This window comes from Ambystoma mexicanum, chromosome 4p, assembly GCF_040938575.1.
Source record: "Ambystoma mexicanum isolate Mex_15411 chromosome 4p, UKY_AmexF1_1, whole genome shotgun sequence".
In the NCBI taxonomy this organism is placed as follows: Eukaryota; Metazoa; Chordata; class Amphibia; order Caudata; family Ambystomatidae; genus Ambystoma; species Ambystoma mexicanum.
The window spans coordinates 284,032,360-284,056,649 of NC_090927.1; the positions used below are offsets into that span (position 1 = coordinate 284,032,360).

Sequence of the window (24,290 nt, forward strand, 5' to 3'; positions counted from 1 at the left end):
AAAGCCAGGAATTATGTTTCTTGGGTCTGATTTGGAAAGGGCATTGAGTGACTAAAATTCTGCATTATACAAGAAAATGCATCACAGAAAACCTGCACACCGCAGTCTCCAAAAACCAGCCTACAAACAAAGCGTGACGGACGGAACTGTCTTTGCACAGGGCAACCTTTTAAAACATATTTTAGAAAAATCTGCGCCACTGCAGAAAGGGGCCAGCCATTTGCAAAGCAGTCTTTCTCCTACCACCAATAAGTGCAATCAGCTCCAATGGCTAGTGCACTTCATCTCTGCATGGGCCCCAACATGTTTCGGCCTTATTGGACCCCATCAAGGAAGTGAGAAGGAGCCCGTTGTGGAAGTGTGGCCTGGGTTTACATTATTTCTGTTGAGGGTAGGTGCAAAAGAAAGTACATCTCTAGAGATGTAGAGAAGGTAGGTCAGGCTTCCAGATAAAGAGTCTTTAGTGTGGAGGTGAACGGTGGAAGGACACATGTCTCTCAGGTCTGTTTGTGGGGTGGACAAAGAGCATCTCAATCAGTTTTGGGGCAGCTAGGATCAACACAGTCGGCCCGGTGTGCCATAGGTGAAATACACTTTAGGGCGAGATTGCTCTACTTTTTGTGCTAAAAAAAGTAAAATTTAAACCTCAGAATGACCTAAAAAAGAATGACATGCCTTGCAAATTTGAAACCAAAGCGCCATATGTGGTTGGGGTGGAGGTGGGGGAGGATCTGCCCACAGCACAACAATTCAAACCTGTCAATTTAATATGTTGGTGGAAAACAAAATAAGTCAAAAAGTGGACATTATTAATTATACAATAGTGTAGAAACATTAATTGACTGATGCACGCACTCTAGAACATTTACGCTAATACTGTAATTGGCTGAACTGGCATCAGGGAAAAGCATTCCGGTTAATAAATGTGAGAGCTCCCCGTGATGGCTGCCCGCAAAGACTTTTCACTCCGTCTGGAAGAACCTGCTGCATGGAAGAGAAGCAATGGATTATATTCGGCAAAGAAAGGGCTGTCAGGGATTGCTCTGTTACACAGTCAAAGAGGCGGGAGATCGCAAGGATGCTACAGTCCGTGCCGTTCTACCTGGACCACCCTTCCGCATAAAGGAAATAGCTGGATAAACATTTGCTTTAACCCATTGGTGACCAATCCATACAAAATAAAGTAATACAAACTTGAGCAGGTCTAAACCTTGAAAGATGTTGACAAATGTTTCAGAGTCTCTTCACCATCAAGGAGGATCTAAAATATGGGGCGCTTGACAAATCCCTAGTCTCCCGTTAAAATGCTGCCCTAATGTGTGGACCACCCCAAGGTGCATGATCCTTGGCCCGAAAGAACGAGGTCATGCATACTTGCACATTTTACTTATAGAACAGCAACAGCTTTATTTCAGTTCTACTGGACAGGAGGTGCACAGCCTTTAAATTAATAGTAATTACACATCACTGAAGACAATGAAGTTTGCTGTCTCTACTTTATAAATGTCCCCTGTACAGTATGAACTTGACGTCTCGCCTTGACTGGAAGACACACATGATGTGCAGAAAGGATTTCCACATTTTTGGATTAATAGTGAGCAGACAGCTGCATTTTGAACCCAAAAGCTCAGGAAATAAATATTTGACTCATCTCCACAGGCCTGAAGGAGAATACCTCAGACAGCCCATTCATAAATGGTTTCGTGGGTGCCTTGCTTCACCCATTGCCGCCGCTTGCTTTCTATGGGACTTGCTCCGTATTCACTCACGCTTCTCTTCACAGAGCAGCAGAACTGCTAAGCAGTCCATAATAAGTGTGACTGCACCATATGCAAGCAGTGGCATTTGCTTGCTTTCTTCCTTCACTTTAAGACCGGATCAATCACTCATCTAGTTCTTATGTAAATTATGTCCATGCAGAAACAATGTTTGTGGCTAGTCTTTCACTGGGGAGATACTAATATTGGGGTGAAAAAATAAAAGAGGACAAGCAGATAATGGTTCTGAAGATTCCAGGGGTGTATTATGCCTCAGTTTATTATTAAACATCAGTGGCGCCTTGGAAACCCGCAATGGACTATTTAAATATGTAAATTAACTACCAAAATGAACGCTCAAATCTAATTCACTGGAGAGCCATTTTAGAAGAATCTTTGCCACGCTACAGAAAACGTTACAAAGTAGCAAGGGATTTATGGGCCATAGCTTGGCCTTCGTAGTTCCGCTGTGAAGGAAACACTGGCGAGGTTTCTCTGTATCTCTCAGTCTCTCACCCTCAGCACCCACACAGAATTCCCTACACCCCCGGCCCCTGTCTGTGTGTGCGTGTGTGCATGTGAGTGTGTCATTACACAGGTAGGTCAGCACGCACGGGTGAGCAGCTGTACATGTATGTGCAGAGGCTTGTCAGTGTGCATGTGTAGAGATGTACACATGCGGAGGTGTATGAACTGAACATGAACTGTGACTTGACGCAACAAATCTTTTCTGAAGTCCCATGCTATCATTTACTTGGAACATAACCAAATACTTCTTGACCTTTCTGAATTCACTCTGAAAAGCAGCACCCTGTTGTTCAATATGCCCCTATGTAGGCCGAAACTTCACACTGGGAAGGGATAGAAATCCACCCCAGTCTGCAAATACGGTCACTGGTCATTTAGAGTCCCAATAGGCGTGGCAGTGCTGGGAATTCCCACTAAAGAATTGCATCTGCTATGGACTGGCTCTGCTATACAGATTCTGAAAACTGATTCACTTAAAATCTATATGCACTCTGACCTATTGGAAATGGGGTCACAACGAAAACAGAACGGAATGGTCATCACCGTGAACATCCGACAAACTGCCCATTCACTTCAATAGCAGGTGCATACTACCTTACCCCTGGAGGGCGCCCAGTGTTTAATTTTCCCCACTACTCGTACCTCCGGTTTGTCCATTCACTCAACTACCCGACGCCCCAGTCAAATCTCCATCCATTTTACACGCAGCTGACCTACAATTGGCCACCACAGGACTAGCCGCCACCACATGAACATTATGGAGCACTTACTAAGCTCCCTGCTTTAGTCCTATTTTGCCCCAGCACACAACATTACCCAGTGCAGGTTTGCCCACTGAGATCTTGGGCTCTCCGCCCGAACAACATATTCCGAAGAACCCATAAACCCATAGTAACATGCTGGCACACAGGACCAAGGAACGTCTGACCTGCACCCATCAAACACCACAGGTTTCACATGTGCCACTATCGATATGCCATTAACAACACCTACATATTTCTCTACAGTCAACAGAAAATTAGCAAAGGGGGCTATGAAAGACCACTTGTCTCGGGAGGATAGCTCAGTGCCAATGTGCTTGCCTTGGAAGCAAGACGACACGGAGCAACACATCTTCAATCCCCTGGTCCACACTTAGAAACCTCTGGGTATTAAGCATGTTATAAATAACCTATCATATCACTGTTCCTGCTTACTATCTGACGATTAACATCTACTATCTAAAATGTATTAACACACAAAATACAAGGAACACCTGATTCAATCTATATTGAGGACATGGTGATGTATACAAAACGATTTTGTAGAGACGGACCATGTTAGTAGCTGACAAAGCACATTCCATATGAAGAATTATTATGAATGAATACAGATATCTTAACCGTGAGGCTGGAAGACAATAGAAAGACTCAAGCAACAGGATACAACGACGAACGCTTAATAAAGGCACAATCCTTATCCAGAGAAGAGGCTCATTGCCGCAAACATGCCAGAGAATGACTACCAGCTTTCAATGCAAGGACAGCATCAGATTTGGAACCCAGTACAATACGTGTAATACTAGTATCTTTAAAAAGCTTTGGAAGACTTTGTCCATCCTTGGAATCAACCATGAACCTCACTGAATAGGTGGTCCCTTTGGCAATCTGGTTGATCACCTTAAAAAGAGTGTATGTGAGCTACATAATTGCACGTGCCTGTAGTCATATATACACTGTTAGCACCTTCAGCCACTCAGATGGACAAACATTTTCCAGTGCTCAGTAAACATGAAATTACACATCATATGAAATCACAGACACAAATGGGTATTTAGAAGATAGGAGACCTTCGGTAAGCTGCCAGCACAGTACAAGACCAAGAGGTGATTGGATTCTTTTTAAAAGCATGCCACAAACCCAGTCATGTGTTCATCTAAAGAAAGCAGGTTATTTACACACAGTATGAGGATGAGAAAGTCCTCAAGAATCGGCATCATCACAGGAGAACACATTGCATGGCCGCCTGAGTTAGAGCATCTTGGTAGAGCATCCAACATGACAATTGGAATGCAAAGAGGAGTCCATTGTGTTACCTTTGGTAATAAAGGATCCAGTCCTGCTGAGAGCAGAGGAGCCACTGGAAGTGGAATCACAGCGCAGAAGAGGCTCAGACTCATCCACAAAGAATCCCTTGTTTTTTTCCAGGGGGGAAGGCTCCACAGTTAGAACGGTTGGATCTGTAGGTTTAGCCCTGGGGGCAGGACTAAGACAGGGCTGTGTGGAATTCATAGGAAGGGCTGGGGTTTCAACTTCAAGCTGCGAAGAGAAAATCAACAAAACATAACCACATTAAAAATGTGTATTAACAGAGCCTCCTTGAAAGGAAATAATCAACGAAAATGCACGTAATCAAATTGCACAAATAACACCTTAAGTTATATTATCTTTGCAGACAAAAACAAGCATTAGCAACAACAATAACTTTTGTGGAGGCATGGTAAAGGCGCTTGCAAGAGACTGGCCATTGATTGCAGCAGGTGAATAATGGTGAACAATGGTGCTAGCACCTGGGCTGTGGGATGAAATAGCCCATAGATGCGAGAAATAAAGAGGCCAGAGTCATGGGGGACATGCCTCTAAGTAAAACCGAAATTGGCCTGCCTTGAAAAAATGTTGAACATAAGGCATTGTACATTCAAATTTAAAGGAAAGAAAATGTGCTAAATTGCAAAATATGGAAAGATGCTAAGTGCCTTTCCCAAAGGAAACAAAAGACACATGACAAGGATAGTTGACTAATATATGAAAAGCTGGACTGATATTCCATGAAACCACGGTGCACAGTATCTCAAAGGAAAATGCCAAGATTATGTTTCAAACCTCTGCAGTAAAATGAAGTTTCTCTCATGTGGAAACGAAAGAAAATGTTCTTCCGTGTTTCCTCCAAAGTGACAATCTGCAAAACAAAATGTTCACCAAAGCCACTAAAAATGTGATTATTTAACCACCATATGCAGGGGATAACTTTGTAATGACACTTATACATGCTAAAATTGTATGCCTTCTCAGAGTTCATTTTTAAGTGAAATGTGAAGTTAAAGGGCAATCTACGGCTGTGTTTGAAAGGCCCTGTGCTGCTTGCCATTTGTTTTCTTTTCTCTGTGCTTAAGATGTGAAACTGCATTCCACGGTCCACGCTGTCCTGAAGATCTGGGCCTGCAACTTCAAACCTCAGTGCCTTCCCTAACAAATACAACTTAAAGATGCTTTAGCGATCAAATCCACTGGTGTGGGGGGGGCAAGATAAAGACATATCTGTTCCCTAGCTTTTATGACCTGCGGGTCACACAAGCTGCAATAAAAAGTGCAGTAGTGCTCATCAGCTCTTGAAGGGCTAAGTTAATATAAACACAGAACCCTTTCTTGATGCCACCGGCATGAACAGCAAATTGAAACTGGCAGAGCAAGGGCAGGCGCCAGAGCCAAGGAATGTCACCCATGTAGATGTTTGAAACCACAGGGTTTAGGTCCTTTGATGAGCAATGAAATCTCACGGTTTTTAATCTATGTGCTGCTGCTGTAGCATCCTGTTCATCATGTTTACACAGAATCACAAAATCTTATCCTAGCACTCCATCCTTACGCAACTAATTATGTATAGTATTGCGACATCGTTGGGGCCTGGCATGCTTTCGTAAAACCTATAATATTGGAACAAAATGTATCAAAGCTGTAACGGGAAGGGAGCAGAGGAGCACATTTTAAGTGATGTGATTGGGGTTGGCAAAGAATATGAGACGGGCTGCTGGTTGGTGCAGTCACTAACGCAGGAAAGGCTGGGTCGGTGGGAGTAGAGGCAGAGTCACACGGGTAAGGTGGAGTGAAGTCATAATGGAGTATGGTGGTGGGTCGAGAAGGCTATAGGGAGATTGAGTAGTTCAGGTGGCAGGCCTAGGTAAGAATCAGAATATGCTAAATTGCGAAGCACGGTCGTATATTGAAGATAAAGGGTGATGGGGAGTGTCTGTGGCGTCTGAAGGATACAATGGTGGTGCTGGAAAGCTGCAAACATTGTGCAAGTCAATTTCACGTAACCTTTCATCTTGGCTAGCGATTTATTTCACATGTCAAAAGACATGTACATAGGAGCACATGAGATCAGAAAACTGCATAGGTGAAAATAAGGGCAGTGATTGTGCTGCAAGGGATACAGATAGGAACGTTGTGGGAAAGACACAGCGAAGTGTGACAGTCCTATCACAGGAGCCAACTGTAGAGGTGAGGGAGGACAGGGAAGCTATGCCCACAAGCTCTAAATAGCTACGGCACAGAGGTATATGTTGGGGCTGCCAGAGTTCTTCACTCTTACCCAAACTCCTATGCGGTCTAGAACCCTGGGAAGATGGTAAAAAGAATAAAGGACTGCTGCCACAAAGGCTAAAAAAAACATGAGGCAACCATGCACCGTCACAACGCATCCCATAGAGATGGTAATACCTTGCACCATCTATGCATAAAAACTGATTTATCCCCCCCTTCCTCGCAAGTGATATAGGAAGCGCAGCCAATTCGGTTGAAAACCACTTACCCAAACAGAGGCCCACTATTGCTTCAGCAGAGGAAGACTCACACAGTCTTATATTTCAAGAGGGCCCCGGGTCCTACAGGCCTCCCACCTACAGCCACTCATCTCCAAGGTGCTCACGATGACATACGCGTGCAACCACAGAGGCTAGTGGCACTGTGCGGATCCATGCAACACAAACACACTTCCACCTGACTTCAAAATTGAGGACAGGGGTTTTACAACCTGGTTTCTTGCCAGGAGGGATAATTAGCCGGCCACAGGATAAATGGGGGGAGGGGTAGCAGGATCTGGGAAACCTAGTGAGCAGAGGAGAACACATGAGCGAGAGGAAGGGGATGTAGGGGTGCAGCCAATCCAGAAAGATGCAGAAAAACGAATGAAGAGGCACCAACCACAAAGGTTGAGTAATCAAGGTAATGTACAACCCTATAAACAAGCTCAGAGGAAAACGGGAGATTACACATAGTCAGAGTCAGAGAGAACCTTAAGCCTGCTGAGAGCATTGATTTAGCTTTCAGACAGTTTTCATGCAAGCAAGAGGGAAAGCAACAGCCTGCTTGGGGCTCTATCTCAGACTCTGGCAAGAGTCTGAAACCAGAAGGCGAAGGCCCAGCACTGCTGAGAGCTTAGGCCCAAGGGAGTGACCTCGGACTCATGCGTGATAACAATGGATGCCAACAACCCTGGTAAGGGGGTGGGGGCATAATATTTACTGGAAATCTAATGGTAATATCCCAGTGAGTGGAGCGGGTGACATTCCTGGACAGGTCATCCCCTAAAGCATGGGGGTGTAAGAAGAGGTTAATGGTAGGCATGAGCTGACATGGTATGAGGGAATCAAGGAAGGCAACCTGCGGTAAGAGGCTGACAGCAAGAATACAGAAGGAAGGAAAGAAGGGTTTGGGCGTTGTATCCTTGGTTGATAGAAATCAAGGAGCATGCTGGCCGCTATATCCTTGAGACTGCGAGTTACGCAAGACATGAGCTAACCACTACATCCGACACTGAACATCAGATGGGGAAACCAGACCAAGATGCGTCTACCCAGATCCCTCATCAGATCTGTTCACAAATGCTGAGAATATAGCTGTTCACTTGTGTTCTAGTTGAACTGCCTAGATTTGCTAGGTGTTCATCCCATGCCACGCCTCACAAATACATGGAGTCAAAAGACAGATAGTAACCTACAAAAGGTTTTCAATTCCTTATCCCAAGAGGGCTGGGAAGCCTCAGGAGATCTAGTAAACCCTGCACCTTTACGTTCTACCTCACTCTATTCTCGGTCTGTTCAGCCCAAGCCAGAGAGGCCATCTTCCTTTGCTTTCAAAGACCTCCCCCATCCCATTAAGCGTTACTCAAACCCAAGCCTGCTGATTGTGAATAAAGGTTGTCTACAGTGTTCTATTGTTCTTACATTGTCCCACAAAGCAGTGTTTGTGAGAAATTAGATGGTATGGGTGCAATATTTGAAGATACATGTTGATGGCTGAAATATGTGTGGAGACAGGTGTGGGGAGTGTGGCCTGTTTATACCTCGAACATAAGCGGAGATGATAGTAAAATGGAAGCTGGTTAACACAAGAGAAAGCGTGTTCTTTCTGGGAGGATGAGGGCACTCAAATGTGGACAGGAAACAAACATTTGAAAGTACTTTTAACTGTGTGACTACGGGAGAGTGCACGTATACACTTTGGCAATAGACATCAGGGCACACAGAGGGCGAGCAAAGAAGAGCAGTGCCAGTTTGATCATGCCAGTTTGATCATGACATTTCAGAGTTACGATACCATTCATAAGATAATAACCCAGAGACCCCCCTATGATGATCTTTGTTTGAATGAGGGTGAGCGGTCAGGTGCATCATGGCACACCGATGATGTGGCGTATTGTAACAATAAAGGACATTTTTTATGTATCCAAGAAACATTCTGATGAGGATGGCACTACCAAGAAAGCCGAGTCAACGTACTTTTGAACAGGAGGTGTGCTCGAACTTGAAAATTACAACAAGAAGTCCCTCAAGCATCCCATGTATCTACCTACTCTTGCCACAGAGAGCCAAAAAGTAGTCTTTATTAACGGTTTCCCAGATATCTTCCTGCACACTTTTAAAAGCAGGTGGGGAAAAATCCTTTTTCTACATTGTTAAAACTGTATAAGTTTCCCACACCACCTTGTTCAATTTATATGCGCAAAATGTTTCAGAGGGTTGGGTCAATTAACAGGAACTCAGTCATGTTACCATGGCGTTTCTATCACAGTCATATATTCTGTGGAAATTTTAAAAAGGGGGTGCTGAGAAGAAAGGGGCAACAGGGAGCTGCAGGGACAGAAGCTCAGAGATCCACCGCAAAAAGAATGCTGTGGGGTAAGAGGATCCCTCGATCCCATTTATTAACATTAGGGAAAAGTGTGGTGAATGTGTACCAAATGAATGGCTTCTAACTGGAAGTGTACATTTAGTTGTAAACTTAGTTTGAAAAAGGGATGGAGTATTTTTTAAACAGTAAGCGCAGAATCAGTTCCCAACCCTACTAGCATCTCCTACTAGCTGTGTAAAGCGGTGTTCGGAAAGTTCTCTTTTTTTAGCAACTTTCCCTTCATTTCTATGGACTCCCAAAATATTTTTTGTTTTTTAATTCTGTCCTGACTTTTTCCAGTGGAACGCAGCCTTCAGCTTCACTCCACTTCACTTTTGCTCATTGTTATGGGGAAACGGACTAGTCCTTAAGGCTGTCAGTACTGGGAAACTATTTCTCCCTTTTCTTGATGCATGCCATCTATTTTATGGGTAACCTTTTATCATTGCACAATGCCTCTTAAAATGCAGCGCAAAGGGATTTTTTGTGGTTACTTTAGATGTTCCTAAAAGACAAGCTGGTGGCAGCAGTTTCATGTTGACTATTTTTGCAATACTTTTTCGTTAGGCCTACCGCGTTTACCACATTTGGCTACTAAGAAAGGCTAGTGTGATGGCCTTGTCACACGGAATTTGCTGGTTCTTTTTGCCATCTTGTTCTGTGGCCTTTTTCTTGGGCGGGCAGGTCAGGAAAATCCTTTTATGGTCATGCATTGCCCAGAGAAACCTTGTTTTTTTCAGGCTAGTGCAGGGCCATGTACATGTGTTCCCAGGAAGTGGGCTGCACTGTCTGGTCCCAATCCACATACTGGTTTCTGTATATCTAGAGTGTGTGCATGTGTTTCGCTATCAGTGGTCCTGACTGGACCACTTCTGAGATGTGTGAGGGGCAGATCTTCCATTGGCTGAGCTGTGTTTCTGTCTCACCAGAGTTTCTGGATGAGAAGAGGAGTGCTGCAGCCAAGAGATCCTGGAGAAATCTTGCAAGGAGCCAAGAATCCTGCACAGCTGTGAAGACCGTGGAAGTTGGTGGACCCATCCTAAGAAGTGGCAAATGACCTTTGCTGCAATCCCGGAGGAGCCATGTCTGGCTGGTGATTTTCAGAAGTCCTTCAGTGGGGCTTCGACCTTTGGAGCGATGGGACCAACCATTACTTTACTTTAAACACTTGTATAGCACAACCATTGACCCTTTGGCATGAGGGCACTGACAAAAACAAAGCAAGGAGCTAGCCTCAAGAAGGAGCCAGGGGGGAAACCAAGAACCATAAGCTGACGGAGTCAGTTACATAAACAACCAGGTTTGCAGGTTCTTTTTGGAGGACTCCATTCCAGACGTTGGCACATTGTCCTGTGAAGAAGAGCCCTCAGAAGTGCCCCTGCACCACTCAGTGGCTGACCAGCTCGAACTTTGGGCTACCATGCTGCAGACATCACCATTCTGCATTTCAGCCTGGAACTTTTGGGGCTGCCAGCTCATCCTGCAAGAGTCGTTTCTGTGAAATGTCAGCATCCCAGCATCCAAGGGGCCCGAGATAGGAGGCTGACTGCAACAACCGAGTCCCCTCTAGTCGCTGTGCAATGGCGATAAATTGCCAGAAACTGCTTTCCCACATCCTGTTGTGTGCTGAGAGGAGGCCTGCGCCCAGGTGAGTTTCATTCTTCAACTGGAACACATTGCACCAGCATCAGTGGCAGACCGGGGATTCACTCGAACCTGCAACTCCTGGGCACGGAGGTCCGGAAGACACAGTGGTAAACGTGACCTCCGACGACCCTCTGAAGACCTGTCAAGTCAAAGGAGAAACTGGAGTACGGGGAGTGAGTTACAGTTGTACTTACATGACCACTTACAGAAGATTTTCTAACTTTTAAAACTTTTACAATGGTTTGGCTTTGCCATTGCTTGTTCGTGCAAGCACTGTGAAAGCTGGGGACAGTTTTATTCACTAGAACAGACCCTTACCTGACTTCAGGAACCGTTTTCCCATCAACAAGTAATAGGAACAGAGGAACCCCAAGATACCTCGGGAACGAAATGGAGCACTAAACTGGAAACAAACAGTATAGTGTTCCCGTGGATGCGCTATTAATGTAATGATTTATGAACTAACAACATTTACTAGATTAATTGCTTTTATGAATTAATCACCTAATTTAGTGTAATAATGGTGCCTAACATACCATGCTCGTGCAATATATACTTATTAGCATTGATCAAAAGAATTAACAGAATCTAAACCATAGTTATATAGTATTTTATTATATCGATGATTCTCAGAGAATGATTAATTCTACAGAACAATAAAGTGGACAAATGTATGAAAAAAAGGAAGAAATTAATCACAGAAACATAACCGATATGTGGAACACAACAGAATATCTGGAAATATGTTCCAGGTCAATATCTAACAATTAAATGGCTGTAGTATATTACAAATAAACATCAAACATTTCTGAATAAATAAACAAATAATCTTTAAGGAGATGAGCTGAATTACACCATTCACGCTCAATGTGACATATCTATCTGTACAGCTTAATGTGCTGGCTCAATCATACAAGACTACCTGTCCCTGACTAATTGGAACTAATATCATCAGTCTTTATGTAGTTAAATACTACCACAGTCACAGAGCTAGTAAGGAGAAATTGAACTTATACACAGTAAGACATGAGGCTGATACATGATACTGCTACGCCTTCCTCTATCTTGAGTCGTGAGAAGCGCGAGATGCCACGTACACTAATCGTGGGTATAGTCAAAAACCCTGTGCATGAACAGTGGCAAAGCTGGCGTTTCGGTGCTAAGATAACAAGGGTAAACCACCTTTGTCAGGATTGTGACTCATTTGTTCAGCCCCTAAGAAACAACCAAGGAGAACTAATCAATCAGTTATAACTACAATATGTTGCAAGCAGGCATAGGTATGAGTGGCACCGGAAGGACAGCATATAGCGTGCGCGACCGGGCATTCGCCCTTCCTGAGCAGGTCACCCGGGAGAACATCCCTTTAACTAACGCTCATGCATCACCCAAGTGTGTGGAATGAACAGGGACCAACAGATTCGTAAAGTGCACATGCTTAAAAGATGACATACTACTATAGTGTCATTCCCATTGAATACTTATAGGAAGAAAAAGAGAAGAAACGAAAAAAAGGGATGGGGGGAGCAGTTCGCAATAGAATTTAATCAATTCAAAAGATGTTGGCTGAGATCGAGCACAATAGCCTACCTAGAGCTCTTACTTCAGTGACAGGCATAGAAATATGCCGCTGTCATACTGTTTTCGATCACTCTCTCATGTACGAATTCAGGGATAGCCAAAACTTTCCAAGAAGCTGTAGTATAATCTAATTCAAAGTGGAAACGACCAGCAGATTAATTTGGTAAGTGAGTGTATGTTCCCTGGGGACGAAGAAATGCATGGAAGTTAGAGCGGACGTATTTTGAAACAAAACATACCTGCTAAACATGATGCAGGCTCGTGGCGATAGATGACGTCTGTTTAAATGCTGTCCATGAATGGACTACACTCTGCAGGCAGTTCACTACACGCCTCTCTTTCCGAAGACAGCGCAGAACAGGACGTTAGCAGATGTCTCACAGTTTCAAGTTGGGCAGGGTTCTCACATAATCGACATGAGGCTATTGTAGATTTTGATCTACTGGACAAAATTTCCCTTGTGTGTAGGTATTTAACCGTGCTCGCATGAACATTTTTCTCAGAGCTTTTTCAGGGAATTTTTCGCAATATTTCAGTGGGGTTTTTGGTTTATTGTGTCCAGGCGGAAGATCTTTCAATAGTTTATATGACATAATTTTTTCGTTTGTCACAATCCAGTCTTGCTGTACTATTTTTTCCTTCACTCTGCCAGGATTTGAGATTAGAAGCTCTTCCGTGCAGGCTATCTCTTCCAGTTAGTCTTTCCGTTCCTTGACCCAAACAAGTAGAGGTTTACATCCTCCTCTTTGGATTTCTTCTGCTACCACCTGAAAGATGGGGAGGGCGTTTGGCGAGACAATTTTTCTGAAGAGTTGAAGTGCCCCTTGCTCCACTGTTGAGGCAAGGGATGTGAGACCAAGGTCCCGTCGGATCGCCGCCATGGGGGCTGACTTAGGGAGGCCCAATACCATCTTCCACACAAAGCCTTCCAATTTTTGCCATAGGTCGACCGGAAGGTTTAGATTTGCGCACATTCCATAAGGTAGAACAGGGACTATTTTAGACTTCTAAAAATTCAAAGCTGGTGTCCATGAGAACTTTCCAAATTTTCCATCAACAGCTTTTAGTTAGGCAGTCAGATTTCTTGTTTTATCCCACAAAGACTCCGTAGTGGTGTTTTCTCTCAGGGAGTTGTCTACCCACACCCCAAGATATTTATATTCATTGACCACTTCCAACTTGTTGTTTTCCAGGAACCAGGCCGATGGGATTTTTCGGTCGACTGTCGATTTGGTGAAGAGCAAAATGTTTGTTTTCTGAGTGTTGATTTCTAAGTTATTTTCTTTCATATAGGCAGAGAGATTTGATCATCGTCGCTGTAGACCTATTTTTGTCTGGTCCATCAGGATCAGGTCGTCCGCGTACCATAGCCTGGGTACTTTTGACAATCCCACTTTTGGCGGAAATGAGCGTATTTTTTCTTCGGTGTACTGGAAGTCGCCTATAAAGGCAATGAACAGAGCCGGGCCAGGGGGCAACCTTGCTTAACCCCACGGTTCGCGAGAATTTTGTTTGACAGGTGGCCTTGCTGGCTCAGACAAACTCGCATGGAAGTTTGAGTGTGTAAGGCCATAATTGGATCCAATGTAGGGGTCGGGCAGTTCCAGGTTCTCAGTTTTTCCCCAGAGTTTCTCGCGATCCACCATATCAAAAGCCTTTGATAAGTCGACCAGGGCCAAATGAACTTTAGGGGCACCTGATTTCACCCTTGCTTTGATGATGTTTAGAATAAAGATGTTTATCGACGTCCCTGTGCCCTTCTGGAAATCTGTCTGGAAAATATCAGTTGCAGGGGAGGCTCTTGCCCACTTCTGAAAGTGCGTGAGTAGCGAAGTCGCAAATATTTTTCCCAAAATGTCCAACAGAGCAATAGGTCTATAGTTGGACGGGTTTTCCCTAGATCCCGTTTTAAAAATTTGGACCAGTACCGCCTCCGTCCAGGATCTGTTTGGTTTTGTGGCAATAGACAAAGATTTCCCTTATGACTGCGGCCCAATCTTCAGGATGTTTTTTGATGTCAATGGTGGTCAGGCCATCAGGTCCCGGGGCTCTTGAGGTTTTTAGTTGTGTTATTACTCTCAAGATATCTTCCACGTCGGTCAGCGGGATCCAATGATCATCTGACTGCTGGATTTTCCTCTCTGCGGATGTAAGTCTGGCTGAAAAAGGGCACTGAAGTACGAAGTCCAGCTTTTTTCCGAGACTGCATTTGCGATTGAGGGTGCTCTTTGCCCGTTGGTAGTTTTTAATAAATTCCAAAAGTCTCTTGTATTTTTTGAGGCGAGGGACTTCTGCATGGCTTCTGCATCCTTCTGATACAAGCTTGCCACGTGATGTTTTATCCACGATTTATAGTGGATTACACCCTTTTGGTACTCGGACCATGCCTCTGCTGTTTGGTGTTTGGTGCCTTCTTGTGAAGTTTTTCAGATTTCTTACTTCACGTCTCTTGGTCACCACCAACCGGTCATAGGTATGATTATGTGCGGGTTTCTTACCCTTTGTTCCTGAGAAGGCCACCCTGTGGGGCGACAGTAGGGGTATGTAGTCTAGTCTTTTAGCAACTGTGCTAATTGTTCTGAACTGAGGATCCATACTCAGCCTGGCCTTTATGGCTCTGATGTTCTCAGCCGTAAGGCGCAGTTGCGATTGTTGCTCGTTTGGCTCCACTTCTGAAGCGTATATGGGCCTTTCCGGGACATGTGCTCCCCAAGCTAATTGTAGCAGATTGTGATCGCTTTCCAGAGTTTTCACGACTTTGAAAGATGAACCAAAGGGAATCAGACCCTCAGTTACAAAGATATAGTGCAAGGTAGCAGAGGATTTGTCTCTTTCCCACGTAGGAATCTGGGGTTCGTAGTCTTTTAACGTGGCTGCATTGAAAAGGTTTCTTGATTTCATCAACTTTGACCATGCGGAACCTCTTTTGTCTGCCAGAGAGTAAGTCGACAGTGGTTTTTCAGATATTGTAGAAGTTTTGCATTTAGCATTTAGGTCGCGCAAACTATGATGTTATCAATGTCGAAGTCTGCGGTGATGGTTTCGATTGCTTGAGCCACTGTACTGCAGAATTCTTTTGATGAAGTTCTCTCCGGGTTCCAGTATAGGTTTATTATCACAAGGTCTGAAGTGATCCATGCAGCCTGCCCAGCGTCAAAGCGCTGCCATGAGGTCAGGGTTCCGAGCATACCATATGCTTCAAAGATTTTAGTTTTCGGCGTAATCCCTGAGCCTGTGCGAATAGCCGTTAAAAGGCCAGAAGATGGTCTTCCCAATAGTGATCTGTAAGCTGGAGAAATTTCTATTGTGAATCCATCTAATGTCGGAGGGTCTGTTAGCCAGGTTTCTTGTAAACACAGGATATCGAAACTCCCCAAGTTTATGTCGCTCGGGCGAGTCAGATGGTTGAAGCCTCTAGTGTTCCACGATGCCATAACCAGTTCTTTATTGGCCAATTTAAGGGTCAATTTCTCTGTAGACGTCGGAACCTCTAAAGGACTTCTTGTTCGTTGCTATTTCTTATGGGATCAACCAAAAGTGTCCGCCAACCACTTCCATGGCCCCTCTGAGACTTTTCGCTTTTGCTCGCACGTTTGATTTTTCGTGGAGTCTTCCCATTTGTCGATAGGGTTGTTTCTGGTTGTTGGGGTCCGCATGGTTTTATAGTTTCGGTGATGCGGGGTCCGACCGGTATTTTCCCATTTTGATGATGATTCAAACATGTTGTCTTCTTTTCTCTGATCGATGTGTTCGTGGCCATTGCTCGGTAACTGATGCGGAATAATTTTGCTCCTCGAGGAGCCTTGCCTGCGATTTTGATTATACAATGCTTCAAGTTCTCTTCCGAATTTCCTTTTCTGGTTGCTTTCTTGCCTGTTTGGAAACTGAGAACAAGTCAAATCCTAATTTATGTAAATCTTTGGAAACTTCTGAGGTGACTTCTGCAAGGGCTTTGTTTTTATATGAATGAATGCTTTTGCTCTATGGTCCCGATGATAAGGTTCTACCAACTTGACATCATTTGTCGTCAGATGTTGTAAATTCTTAATTTTGGCTATGGTTTTGAGAACCATTTTTCTGTTTAGGACCATGTACCCTTCTTTAGATGACGTTTGTTCAATTTTATAGACTGTGGTTCCTGTGAGTTTTTCATCAAGTTCCTTTGATCCTTTTAACACCAATGAGTTTTCTACGTGCTTCGTGTGCCTTCGGGCAATCTCACGTTCTTCAGTTTGTTTTTCTGGGGTCATCGCCTTTTTTTGTCTTTGATCTCTAAGGCTCGTTTTGTAATTTGTTTTGGGTTCCGTTTGGTCCTCAACAGCCTCGGTTCTCTGGTGTCTTTGTATGGGAGCTTCTTTGTCATCCTCCACTTCTTCAAGGTCATTCGATAAGGTAGTTTTGGTTACAGCTGCTAGAGCTGATTTGGCTTCTGGTTGGAGTGATATTGTCATGATTTGGGAATCTTCTAAATTATCGTGGTGCTGGGACAGGTTCATTAGATCGCTATTTTCTTGAAATTCCTCAATCGTTTTTCGAGATGTAGGCATAAGCTGTTGAAACGGTTTAGCAGATGGAGTAATTTGAGAGCGTTCAGTTTTTCTTACTTTGGTCTCTTCAAGCTTTTTTCCTTTTGTTCCGGAACCTAAAACCAGCAGTGGATGGGTTGACTTTTCGTCAGTTTTCTTTGGTTCAAGTATCGGTGCGTTTTTTGCTTGCTGAGTTTGAATTTGATTTGTTTTTCGCAACACCTGCTCTGTTCGCTCTCTTTTTGGTCCTCGATTCAGATATTTCAGATGGATTCCCTGATGGTTTCATTCCAAAAAAGGGTGCCAAATCCTTATGGATAGGCCCTTCACCAGTCTGTGAGCCAATAGAGATTGAAGGTAATGGTATTTGAGCGGAGTTGTGCTTTTCCATAAATTGGGCTTTTAATTCGGCAATTCTTTTCTCCATAGTCGCCTGTGATACCGTGATTTTTCTGTCCAGTGCTGTTATAAAGCCTCTGATACGGGATCGGTGTTCCGTAATGCGTGTATGAACTGGGCGTGTGGTTTTGCCAATGTATTTGAGCCCACAGGGGCACTCTATGCAATATACTGCCCAAGATGTTTTACAGTTCGAGTGGTGACGTAATTCCCAGGTTTTGCCATTTAGTGGAAAAGATTTACTTTTTAAAGCAAATTCGCACACTGAAAAGGTCCCACATGGGAAATGACCTGTTAGAGGCCGCAGATCCCAGCTGGCTGTTGTGGATCTTGAAGATTTTATTTGGGAGGACGCATGGACTAATTGGTCCTTCAAGTTTTTTTGCCTTTTCATGGTAATAATAAGTATTGGCTCTTCTGGTAGCGGAAGTTGGACCACAGACCAATTTTTCTTAATAGTTTTTTTTAATTAAGAAGGTATGTGGACTATATGTGATAGCACAGATTAGTTTGTCATGCGATACCCGGGTTGTGGGTTCAAGAAGAGTTTCGCAGGGGGTAAACCTGGCTCGTTTATATGAATCTGAGATTAGTTTTTTCAGGTATCCCCGTTGTTTAAATTTCGTGGTGAGGATCCAAGCATAAATAATTAACAGATGAGTTTATTAGACTGATGTTGGATCAGCAGATCCAAAAAGGGTATCCAGACGTTACTTATGGAGATAGTAAATTTGATTTTGTGATGGCATTGATTAAGCCATATCAGTAAAGCATTAAGATTATCTGTTGGTACTGTGCCAGATGAAAATAATGTCAATATATCTTCGCCAATTTTCAATATATTGACGGTAAGGGTTTAGATCTGAGAAAATGAATTTAGTTTCAAAGGCAGCCATAAATATGATGGCCAGGCTTGGGGCAAATGCTGCCCCCATGGCCATCAACAAGACACTTCGCCTAACTTTTTCCCGCCTTACAAAACTACTTTGAACTTTGTGAAATTTCAGGGCACAAGGCCCCAATCTTGTGGCTCGAAATGTACTTGACAGGAAGGCGATTGCCAGACAGCAATTTTAGTTGGACTAGGGCCTTGTGTTGGACCAGGTTGGACTTCTGAAGTTAGGGTTGTATTCTTGTGTACTGCCATTGTAAAGAGAATAATACCTTTCCTTTCAGTATGGTGTGGTATTGTGGTTTTCCTGCGCTGGCTACTGTGACTGTATATATGTATTTCATTATTCGTTTGTGTGATATTATTACCTGCTTATAGTCATCTTTATAGTGTGTGCTTGTCCATAAATATAGGATTTTGTTAACTACTTATCTAAGTGTAATCCATGGTTAGCTTGTGGACTCATTGTGGACCTTTGACCAGGCTCACTCCTTCCCGAGACTTATCCTTCTTGACCACTCTCCATGCTGCCTTGATTTGTTTGGCTACAGCTCGAGAGTGGTCTCTGTTCACTAACTAAGATGGCCTCCTAATACATCTGTCCACCAGGCCAGAGTATAGAAATCCAAACCTAACAAGCAGTCATTAAAGAGGTGCCTTTAAGAAGCAACATGGATGTTGTGGTGTCTTGCCTTTCATGTATGCCTGGTTCAGTGATGTTACAGTGAGAATGTTGAGTGAGAGAATGTTAGGATGTGAAAGGGATTCCACAGCCAGGCAGTTGGAGATGTACGCCGGGGTGTTGGGAGCCAGTGGGCTCCTGTCCTGAACCCTCTAACCCATATATATGTGGTTCTACTGTTTCTGACCTCATGTATCCTGTAACCTAATAAAGGAACTTCTTAAGAACATACCTCCTGCTTCCAGGTATCCATTAATTATAGATGGCAATGAGCTGGTCTTCTGATGTGGACCGAGGTGTGAAGGAACTGGGAAAAGGAACAAAGCACTGCATAAGGTACAAGGGTCACCTGCTGTGGGGGAGGGGTGCACGTTGGGTTGGACAGGAGCATCTGCCCCCCAAAGGCCGATTACTCACCACCCAGGGCCGAGGTTTGGTGCTCCGGGGTGCCTTACCTCCATTTGGCCTGCTTGAGGATCACTGGTCACCAAGGGCTAAGGATAGGCATAGAGGGGTGCCCTCTCCCACCCCACAGGTTATACTGCGGGGGCTCCGGGAGCTGTTTGAGGCTCCCAGGACGGAGTGTTGGCACAAAAAACAAACAAAAAAAGCACTCTGTGCAACGTGGCAGCTTGAGTGACGTAGAGGTTTCGTCCAACTTCAGCCAGTTTCGGAAGGAATCGGAAAGCAACCTTCACCCGTGGATTTCTTTTTTGATTCAGAGTTATTATCACTTTGTTGCTGTCTGGCAATCGCCTTCCTGTCAAGTACATTTCGAGCCACAAGGTGTCAGGTATCTTTTAAGAGAAGGTTGCCTGCCCGGAGTCTGGGTCAAACTATCTACAGTGACTTCTCGCTCAGTACGTTTCCTGAATTTCTGGCTTATGTTTATCTGTGCTTCCTTTGGGTGTGGCTGATTGGCTGCCGTCACCTAAGGAAATATGGATGCATTTAGATGCAGTTTTGTTGAGCGAGTGCTCTGTCACCATGGTGATGTATTCAACATAAATACTTGCTTTGTCATTATAGCATGAGCTACTGTTACTTAAGGGCCAGGAATGTAGGTCCACACACAGATGAGTGTTGACTTTCTGCCCGTGTGGTTTAGCAAACATTGTATGCTTGCTCTTGTACATTTTATCTAGCACTGAAATGTTAAGAATGTAGAGTGTTTTCCTCTACAATTTTTTTCACTTGCGCTACTATTAAAGTGGGGATTAGAACAGTTCGCAGGGAGGACGCTCAGCAATGTTCATTTCCTTGTACAGGCACGCAGATGGTTTTACTGTCTCAGAAATATGCATTTGTTGTGAATGTAGTTTTGCAATATTTATTGGTTATTTATAATGCGCCTATACAGCAAATGGTGTTTCAAGGCGCAACAAGACGAAACGAGGAGGGGGGTGGTGGGGGGGGGGGTTGAAGAATAACAAAAAAAGTTCCTACTGGGCCTTGTGTCTTTCGCATCGTGCAAGTGCAGCAACAAGAAGTGCAGGTGAGTGGGGATGAGGAGGGGGGGTGTATAAGGACCAGTCAGAGGAATGCATTAATGCTAAAGAGGAAAAGAAGATGCATGTAGGAGTGGAGGGCACACACTTTTTGGGGGGAGTAGGAAGCGGGAGGATAGCCCCTGGGCTAGGTGAGTGCTAACGGGAGGCCAGGTGGACAAGTGCTAGGAGAATGCAAAGAGTGAAGGGACTGAAGGTCCACACGCTAAGTGCGAGGAACGTTGCTGGATGGGCTCAAAAGGGATGCAGGCCGAGCTGGGCTAGTACAGTGGGTGAAGGGGAAGCCCGGAAGGGCAAGTGCAGGTTAGGGGGGGATGGCTCAGGGGAGACCAAGGTGCTGGGGTAGACTGGGCTACACTAGTTCTAACCACCTTGAGGAATGTTAGGTTCAAGAACTGCCCAGCTAGTGAGGACTTTTAGTGAACACTTATACAAAATGAGCATTTTTATTGAGGATTTTCATGTTTTACAACGGCAAACTTGACACTCATGTATGTACGGGCTAGATTTAGCCTTTTGACTTTTGCAGGAGTGATGCGCAAACGTTGCAGCCAGCATTACAGTTTTGTTTTCCTGTTTTTCTTTGTTAAGTATGAGTAATTATAATGCACATGAATATAAGAATTAACTTCATTTGAGGATTTTCAGGAGGAATGTTACATAAGTGCAGCGTCAATGGAAACATGAACATGGCCTTTCTCCACTTTGTTGTTTCATTAACTGTGCGTTTGCCACTTGGCCAGGATTTGATGATTATGAATTCAATGTTTTGCTGGAAGTGTTATGTATTCCTTAATTGAGATTCAAAGAGCAGCACATGTGGTATTTTGGTGGTGCACTTGGTTGTGCTTTTATGGTTAGTGTTGTTCGGACGTTTGACACGGCGCGTTGGCATTGTTTTAGATAGCTTTTGGTTTTGCAGTGCCCTGTCGGTACAAAAAAAAAAAAAATCATCTTGGATGTACTATCCATTCTCCACTTAGCAACTGTCTGTAGGCCCGATAATGCAGGAAAATACTGTTGGTTAGCTCCAGTAACTTTGGCAGGGATTGAACAGGTCCTTCCTCAGTCGAATGGACACATTTGATTTAATTTGCTGGTTTTACATCAGTGAAGTTCAGACTCGTCACATACTTATGGTCTGTCCTTGCTTTGCTAGTATGTTGGGTTGTCTTATCCATCATAGACCTTGCAGGAGTCTAAACTTCCTGGCCAGAGCTTAGGGATGGGGAAGTTGGTTTTGTTTTTTATTTAGCAAGGCAAGGTTAGGATATTCCATCACAACCATATGGTGACATGTTTTGTTTATACTCCCTCTTTCGGCCATCTTTGCTTAAAAAGGGTGAGAGTGGTGTGAGGTGAATGTCGTATGCATGTGGTGTGAATGTGGTGTGAATGTGATGTAGGTATCGCAATATGTTTTCTACTTGTCTTTCACCTCAGCTGGTTGCTGGTTCTTCTATGAGTGTGGTTCTGTTTGTGTTTGAGCGGTAAGGCCAGTTGTCAGAGTTCGTTCATTCTGACGTTCCAGGTTAGCACTCTAGTGTGGGAGATGTGAGGTCCGGGGTGGCAGTCCAGGTAGAAGAAACACGGTTTTGGTTTGATGGTTTCGTGTGGTTTGGTATAGTTGCCCACTTTCGGGCAAGTAGTGCTCGGGCATGGCAGGCCGTAGGCTCAAAGATGGCAGCGTTGAGTTTAAGGTGCTTTGTTCAACTTTGGTTGTTGCAGAAGTTGGTTTAGAGATGTGGATGTGCTGTGGATGGCGAGTGAGATAATTGTGTGTTTGTCATGAACCGTCGGACACACCCCTTTTGGACCTCCTGGTCCTTGACACATCAGGGCTTACACTCTGCTGGACTTCCAACATGGCCAATAACACAGAACGCTGCCTACCAGCTTTCACATCCGACGTAGCACGTTCTATAAAGAAGCCACGCCACTGCGGCCCCACGCTTCTCAACACTACTGATTTCTGTGGCTAGACAAACTCCAAACCCTGCAGAACAATGCCCTTAGAACAGCCCTAGGTATTCCCAAAGGGCAACACATATCTGTCCATAGAAGAACAGTCAACTGGCTGGCAATCAATGACCGTATCAAATTTAAAACTCTGAACATTACACACAATTGTCTGAACAACAAAGCACCTGCATACCTCACAGAAAAATTCACAAAGTTCATGTCCGAACGACCCATCAGAAAGGCCCTCTCAAACAGCATCAAAATCCGCAACTTTAAACTGAAAAGAACTGGTGGATCCAGCTTCCCAGTTCTAGCAGCTCAGCTCTGGAACTCCATCCCAGCGGCACTCAGAGCCACCCCCTACTTCCATGTGTTCAAAGCTAACGTCAAACTCTGGCTTCACACCAACGACTGCTAAATGCCTCAACTGTACCAAATACACTGTACATTTACTGTAAAATACTTGAAATTAACATATCCTACATGTACGTCATCTGACATTGTAACATAAGAAATGTAACATATTTATGTACCTGTAACCCAAGTTATTATTTTTGCAAGCACCCAGTTGCTTAACGGCCAGGTGCGCTCTATAAATAAATAAACAATACAATACAATAGACGTGTGCTCCGTAGTTCGCCTTCGCTGAACTCTGTTTCCTGGTTCCCGGACCCCCCGCTTCCTCCTACTATCCTCCTTCCTCCTTATCCTGTCTTGCTTCCCGGACTCCGTGTACCCGCCTCCGAGTACACCTTCTTCGAATCCTGGACTTCCTGGAGTTTCCAATTGACCCTTGACGTAGAAGCTGAACGAACGCTGGAACCCGAAGACAGCCATACGGGGTTGTACAAAACCCTAATCGTACGGAAGAAGACTCCTCCCAAGAACTCCAGCAAGCAGCAAACTCAGGTGAGACAGTGGGAAGCTTGTGACAGTGTTGACCTTACCGTTGCGGCTCGCAGATGTTGTGGGTGTAGTGTCTTCCCGTTGTTCCACAACCAGGCAATTGGAAATGTAAGCCTGTGGGATTGGAGCCAGTGTGCTCTTGTCCTGTACCCTCAAGTACGTTTACTGTTCATGACCATATATATACTGTAAACTAATAAAGGAACTTCTTAAGAACATACCTGCTACCTCCAGTTATCACTTCATTATACATGTCTATCTCAACTGCACTAGTAGCGTTACTTTTGCATGGTTTCATGTTTTGGTAAATGTACTCTACAGTCTATAATTTAAGTGCAGGTAATGAGAATATCAAGAAAATAAAGTTCACTACTGAATTTAAAAAGTGCATTAACCTTCATTGAGGAGATTGAAATCCAATTCAATGCTGTTTACTATCCATCATTAAGTCCAAAGCAGCTCTGAAAATGTTGGATGCCAGCTTCGGAAGGCTACCAATGGGAAAGTCAATATCAATCAGTCATGTACTGGTGCCAAAAAGGCATCAGATGAAGTAGCAAGAAGGTGTACGCAGTTCACTGGTTAGCTACTTTGCAATGTATAATAGTACCCCGGGGCAGGGGAACAAGGCAAGCAGCTCTCTCCAAAGCGGAGATCAAGCCAATGGTATAAGCCTTCTTTCGGGGAGTTGATGCAAGTGTTTATGACCTGGGGTGATTCTGTCTCAGATAAAGAGTGTGGTGGAAGGGCACATAGCAGGTGCTTCTAAAATGTTCAGTACAGCAGAGTGTAAATATTCTGTCTGAGAAGTATAGTCGGGCCTGGGCTTGAGCGGTGGAGATGTTCCGACAATACTTATGGGGGGCATGCTTTACCCTCAAGACAGGTCACAAACACCTGGTGGGCTTACTCTCCAAACTAACCCCAGATAAGATTTCGCCCAAATTAATTAGGCTCATTCCTAGACTGCAG

At 44.2% G+C, this 24,290-nt stretch overlaps 1 protein-coding gene across 1 annotated transcript in view; it reads right to left on the reverse strand.

Moving 5' to 3' along the window:
* Positions 1 to 24,290, reverse strand: part of TNFRSF21 (TNF receptor superfamily member 21) — a 329,419-nt gene that overhangs the window by 3,595 nt on the left and 301,534 nt on the right. The window contains exon 5 of the mRNA XM_069605835.1: positions 4,360 to 4,582. Coding sequence (XP_069461936.1) covers positions 4,360 to 4,582 — 223 coding nt within the window. The remainder of the gene's footprint in view (positions 1 to 4,359; positions 4,583 to 24,290) is intronic.